The 6,943-nt window shown below is 40.6% G+C and overlaps 1 protein-coding gene across 1 annotated transcript; it reads left to right on the top strand.

Annotated features, from left to right (window-relative positions):
• The first annotated feature begins 389 nt into the window (after positions 1-389).
• LOC125873821 (uncharacterized) lies at positions 390-2,205 on the top strand. Its single transcript, XM_049554670.1, has 2 exons — positions 390-692; positions 766-2,205. The coding sequence occupies exons 1-2, from the start codon at positions 390-392 to the stop codon at positions 2,203-2,205; spliced, it is 1,743 nt and encodes a 580-aa protein (XP_049410627.1).
• The last annotated feature ends 4,738 nt before the right edge of the window (positions 2,206-6,943 follow it).

Below are 6,943 nucleotides of genomic sequence, written 5' to 3'. Positions count from 1 at the left end.
GGTGGGACCAAGGAATAGGAGATCAAGAATATGGGAATAGAGGAGATAGAATAGGAAATAGAGGAGATAGGATGGGATATAGAGGCGATAGGATGGGAAATAGAGGAATTAGGTTTAGGGAGAGGAATGATCATCAAGATAGGGGCTTGAACACTATCAAGGTCACACTTCCAAGGTTCAAAGAAAGTAGTGACCCCTATGAGTTCTTGGAATGGAAAATTCAAAGTGAGCGGATCTTTCTCACAAATAATATCTCAGAAACTTTGAAGGCGAAGTATGCTCTCACGCAATTTGAGGGGTACGCATAAACCTGGTGGGAGCCCAAGAGGAGGGAAAGGGAGAGCCATCATAACTACGAGTTACCTACTTGGCAAGAGTTGATTGCACTTATGGAGTTGAGATACTTGACTCCAAACTACTACCAAGAGGTGCTCAAGAAGGTGTACATGTTGAGGCAAGGTACCAAAACTGTGGAAGAATATTATGATGAGTTTGATAACTTACGGATGAAGTCTAAAATTGAAAAGAATATGGAATGTACGGTGATACGATTCGTGGCAAACTTGAGGTATGATATCTTGAAGCCCTTGAAACTTAAGCACTATGAGACTCTTGAAGCGGCTTTCCATGATGCCTCGAAGGTAGAAGCAAATTTGAAAGAAGAAAAGTCATACAAGGCCAAANAACTTGAGGTATGATATCTTGAAGCCCTTGAAACTTAAGCACTATGAGACTCTTGAAGCGGCTTTTCATGATGCCTCGAAGGTAGCAGCAAATTTGAAAGAAGAAAAGTCATACAAGGCCAAAAGTTCTTTGACTTCCACATGGAGCAAAGGTAGAGATAATTGGAAGACGACATCCTCTAGGGAGCAACCTAAAGGTGGAGGTCAAGTTGCCCAAGTCAAGCTTGATTACAAATCCAAGGCAAGTGAGCAACCACAAGGAGGTAACTATGTTAAACCTAACTTTCCTCGACCCTCTACAATTCAATGCTTTAGATGCCAAGGGAGGGGACATGTTGCTAGTGAGTGTCCAAATAGGAGAACAATTGTTGCTCTTCGTGATGGATATAAGACTGAAGATGAAGAAAAAATTGAGGGAGAGGGAGATAGGGGTGAAGGAGAGGAAGGTGCTTCAGGGGATGAAGAAGAAAGGTTGGACGAGAGGGTGAATTTTTCTTGCTTCATGAAGAAGGGAAAGTCTTTGCTTGATGATGATGAAGACTTGAACATGAATGTCAATCTTTCATGTGTTGTGAGAAGAATTATGGGAGCCCTTGCAAAAGAAGAACTTGACCAAAGGGAGAATCTATTTCATGCTAGGTGCAAAATCCAAGATAAAGTGTCTTCTTTAATCATTGATAGCGGGAGTTGCACCAATGTGGTGAGTAGTTCCTTGGTGGAGCGTATGAAAATACAAACCAGTAAGCATCCCAATCCTTATAAGCTACAGTGGCTCAACGAGAGTGGAGAGATGAAGGTCCTCAAACAAGCAAGTATTCGGTTTAGTGTGGGAAAGTACAATGAAGAATTGGTTTGTGATGTGGTATCCATGTTGGTATGTCACCTACTGTTGGGGAGACCTTGGCAATTTGATAGAGATGTTGTGCACCAAGGGAGATCCAACAAATACACTTTTGTGATTGAAGGTAAAAAGTATGTGCTTGCACCTCTCACTCCATATCAAGTGAGTGAGGACTATCGGGCTATGAAGGAGCTTCGGGAGAGAATAAAAGACGAGGCGGCAAAAGGTGAAGGTGAAAGTTCCACTATCGTTCCAAAGGAGGGGAGTGCCTTGGTTAAAAATAATAAGAACATGTGCATGATAGCAAAGCCAAGCAAGTGTTTAAAGGGTGTGGATGAGGAATGCTTTCTAGTGTGCCTTGTCAACACCAACCTTTTGTTACATGCTAACCAAGATACTAGGACTTTGCCTAGTATTATTTCTTCTCTTTTGCAGGGCTATGATGAGCTATTTCCAGATGAGATGCCCGCTCGATTACCACCCTTGAGGGGAATCAAGCACCAAATAGAATTTATACCGGGTTCACAAATCCCCAATCGTCCAGCTTATAGGAGTAACCCGGCAGAAACCAAAGAGCTATCAAGGCAAGTGGTAGAGCTTCTTGAGAAGGAGTTGATCAAAGAAAGCCTAAGTCCTTGTGCCATACCGGTAATTTTTGTTCCCAAAAAGGATGGCACTTAGAGAATGTTTATTGATTGTAGAGCCGTAAATAAGATCACGGTGAAGTATTGACATCCCATTCCTCGACTTGATGATATGCTTGATGAGCTATGTGGTTCTATTATTTTCTCCAAGATTGACCTTCGAAGTGGGTATCATCAAATTCGTATGAAACCGGGTGATGAGTGGAAGACGGCCTTCAAGACAAAGTTTGGGCTGTATGAATGGCTTGTGATGCCATTTGGATTGACGAATTCCCCAAGCACTTTCATGAGATTGATTAACCATGTTCTCAAACCCTTCATCAACAAGTTTGTTGTGGTGTATTTTGATGACATACTTGTGTATAGTAAGACAATGGAGGAACATGTATCCCATTTGAAACAAGTGTTTGATGTCCTACTACGAGAGCGTCTCTTTGCTAATTTCAAGAAATGTTCATTTTGTGTTGATAAAGTTGTGTTTTTGGGTTTTGTGGTTAGTGCAAATGGGATTGAGGTTGATGACGAGAAGGTGGAGTCCATCAAGACTTGGCCGACCCCAACCAGTGCAACTGAGGTAAGAAGTTTTCATGGGTTAGCAAGTTTATATCGGGGATTTGTGAAGGGCTTTAGTTCAAATGCTGCTCCTTGACCGAACTAATCAAGAAAGATGTACCTTTCGTATGGGGTGAGGAGCAGGAGAAGTCTTTTCAAGCCTTGAAATTGATGTTGAGTTCTGCACCCTTGCTCCAACTACCCAACTTTGACAAGGCCTTTGAAATTGAATGTGATGCTTCAGGTGTTGGTATAGGTGGTGTGTTGATGCAAGAAGGAAAACCATTGCTTTCTTTAGTGAAAAGTTAAAGGGAGCTACACTCAAGTACTCAACTTATGACAAGGAATTGTATGCACTTGTGCGAGTGTTGGCTCATTGGCAACACTACTTGTGGCATAAAGAGTTCGTGATAAGGACCGATCATGAGTCCTTGAAGCATCTCAAGGGGCAATCCAAGTTGAACCAGCGACATGCTAAGTGGATTGAATTCATTGAAACCTTTCCATATGTGATCAACTACAAGCAAGGCAAGGAAAATGTGGTAGCGGATGCTCTATCACGAAGGTTTGTATTGGTCAATACCTTGGTTTCTAGAATGATGGGGTTTGAAAGCTTAAAGGGATTCTATTCTATGGATTCTGACTTCAAAGATACCTTTGATAATCTTAGTCAAGGGAAGCGAGTTGATAGGTACCAATTGGTTGATGGTTTCTTGTTCAAAGATGGCCGAGCATGTGTGCCCATGAGCTCATGGAGAGAGTTATTTGTCAAGGAGGCGCATAGTGGTGGTTTGATGGGACACTTTGGGGTACCAAAAACACTTGATATTTTTAAGGAGCAGTTCTTTTGGCCCAAGATGAAGCATGATGTGGAGAGGATTTGTGGACAATGTCTAGAATGCAAGAAAGCCAAATCCACGACTAGGCCCCAAGGTAAGTATACTCCTCTTCCTACTCCAAATGGTCTGTGGATGGATATTTCTATGGACTTTGTGTTGGGACTTCCAAGGACTAAAAGAGGACATGATAGTATATTTGTGGTAGTGGATAGATTTTCTAAAATGGCTGATTTTATTCCATGCCATAAATGTCATGATGCATCCCATGTAGCATCTTTGTTTGTTATCAATGTGCTTAAATTGCATGGAGTCCCTCAAACCATTGTTAGTGATATGGACTCAAAGTTTCTTAGTAATTTTTGGAAGAGTCTATGGGGTACACTTGGTACCAAACTTATGTTCTCTACTTCTTGCCATCCTCAAACGTATGGACAAACCGAAGTAGTCAACCGGACTCTTGGAAGCATGCTTCGATGCATGATTAGAGGAACCCCAACTACTTGGGAAGACCGTTTACCCTTGAGAGAATTTGCATATAATCGGTCTTTCCACTCCTCTATTGGAATGTCTCCATTTGAGGCATGTTATGGTTTTAAACCTTTGTTTCCATTAACCATGATTCCTGTGTCTAGCAATGTTGTTGTGAGCCTAGATGCCAAGAAAAGGGCAAAGAAGATGATGAACATTCATGCCAAGGTCAAAGAGGCTATTGAAAAGAACAATTCAAAGGTGGCCATTCGAAAGAATTGAGGGAGAAAGGAAGTGATCTTCAATCCAGATGATTGGGTGTGGGTGCATTTCCGAAAGGAGTGGTTTCCACATGTACGAAAAGGGAAGCTAAGCCCAAGAGGGAATGGACCCTTCAAAGTACTCAAGAGAATCAATGACAATGCTTACATGATTGACCTACCCAGTGAGTATAATGTTCATAATGTTTTCAATGTTAGTGATTTGTCTCCTTGTGTTGTAGGTGATCCTTTGGATTCGAGGACGAATCATTTTCAAGAAGGGGAGGATGATAACATGGGCAGCATGGATGACACTAACATGAGTGGCATATACCCCTCAAGACCATTCACACGGAGTCAAGAAAAGGATCTCCAAAGCCTACAAGCAATGTTCATGAAAAGGGAAGCATTAGAGGAGCTTGAAGGTCACCAAAGAAAAACATACAATGTGTGTAAGGTACATCAAAATGAGAAGGAAGAAGGAAAGAGGCCATGTGTGGAAATGACCATTTCATGAAATCAAGAATTCACAAAAGAAGGCAACCAAACAAGGCCCTTATCTCATTAAGGGTAAAATTGTCAAAAAGTGTCTTGTTTATTTTTTTAGTATAAATAGTAGTCTCTTTTATTTTGGGAAGACTTAGACTATATTGAATATTGACTCTCAAATTATAGTATCTTCTTAGTGAGTAATTTGTGAGTAATTAGGGTGAACTCTTGGGATTGCTTGTTAAGTTCTTGTGTTTGATTAATCAAAGTGTTACCCCTTTGTGATTCTTGGTTTCATTTGATTATTCTTCCTTGGGTTGAATTTAGGTTATTGAAGTCAATTGGGAGGTGAGGATTTTAGTCCCTTGTTGCCCATAATTTCAATAACTTGAGTATTAATCCACTATCCTTTCTTTCTTTATTCCTTTCCTTCCTTGGTCGTTATCATTCGGTATCAAGAGCCTAGGTTTAGATTTGTTCTTACAAATCTAGTCTTGGTTTTAAAAAAGAGTCCAAAAAAATTTTCAAAAAAATATGATTTTTTTTTATTTTGATTTATTGTTTTTGACACTAGATCCTTGTTCCCTAGTGTTTTTTGAGTCTAGGTTTCAAATTTTGTTTAATTTGGAGTTGTAGAAGTGAAGTTACCATTAAAGGGTTTCAAGCTTTTCAAACTTTTCAAATTTTGAAAATGGGTCTTGTGATTGAGGAGAAATTGGAGGTTAATAATTAGTGGGCTTTGTTATCTTAGTTGAAAGGAAGGAAATCCTAAATTTTGAGCCATGTGGTAGGTGGGACATACTCCTCATCACTAGCTTCAACTAGCAGTCATCGGGACAGGGCGACATACATTGATTATCCCCTATTGGCGTACACCGGTGCTTGTTTAGGGGCCACGGTACCTGTGTAAGACATATTAGTACTTAAAGAAGGCAACAAGACCCATAAACGATTTTAGAACACCTTTTAGACTTAGACAAAAAATAAAAAAATTCCAGGTAGTATCTGGAATTGTGACCCATATTGGTTACCTACGGTCCATCGATGGAACGACTGCCTGTGGGTCCCCTCCGTAGGTCAGGTGATGTAATTTTTGGGTTTCAGATAGGGAACCGCAGTTGTACAGAATGGTCTGTCGATCAAATAACGGACCACAGTCCACACCGTGGTTCCTAACTTAGCCTAATTTTTATGCTATACTAATCTACGGACCCTGACCTACGGTCCGTAGGTTGACGTACGGCCCGTGGGTAGTGTTCGTAGATCTGTTATGTGCCAGGCCTAACACTTCAACTCATAGTCAATGCAAAATTTCAACAATCAACATATCAAACTAAGTCTAAACATGCATTTCAACATCTTTTATCGGTAATTCATTATCTTTAGGGTTGTGATCATGCAATTTCTTTCAAATTCAGACACAAACATTCAACAACCATAAGTCAAAACTTCCAATTAGACCTATCAACCCTTTAAATAGATTTAACTCTACAACACACTCACACACTGTCGTTCCAAGGATGAAGTTAGACTTAATTTATCAGATATTACCCAAGTAATTTGCACCCAAGGTCAAGTTCAACTTCGTGATTTCAAATGACAAAAATAGTTATGTTGAAATCGCTTACCTTACAAGTAAGTCGAAGTTTTTGAGTGTGTTAATGCAATGACAACCTTGTACTTCGTCTAGCCTTTCACACTGAACCTCAGACCTTTAATGCTTTGGTGGAAATTGAGGGATTTGGAAGAGTCAATGGAAGATATGGGATTGGAAATTGAATTGAAACAGTTAGGGAATGATTGGGGGTTTATTTATGGATGAATATTGAGTAATTGGAATGTTAAAAATAGTTGGGGGAGGGGGGGGGGGGCAATGGACGTGGGGAATGAATTTAAACTAAAGGATTTTATTTATTTGGGGTCTGGGTCGGGTCAGGCAGAAACCTGAACTCGGACCCACGAGACCCGTTGATGGCCTATGGGCTGACTTACGGTCCGTCGATCGGGTCCGTATGTCACTTTGACACTTCGAAAAAATTGGGAACTTACCTTGGATCTACGGATGCCATCCACTATCCGTGGATCGACCAACGAACCGTCGATGGAATCTGTAGATCACTGCACAACTTATTTTTCTACAGATTTTGCCTTTTCATCCCTACACACA

Source organism: Solanum stenotomum, chromosome 8, assembly GCF_019186545.1.
Source record: "Solanum stenotomum isolate F172 chromosome 8, ASM1918654v1, whole genome shotgun sequence".
Taxonomy (NCBI): Eukaryota; Viridiplantae; Streptophyta; class Magnoliopsida; order Solanales; family Solanaceae; genus Solanum; species Solanum stenotomum.
This window is presented reverse-complemented; position numbering and strand designations above follow the sequence as displayed.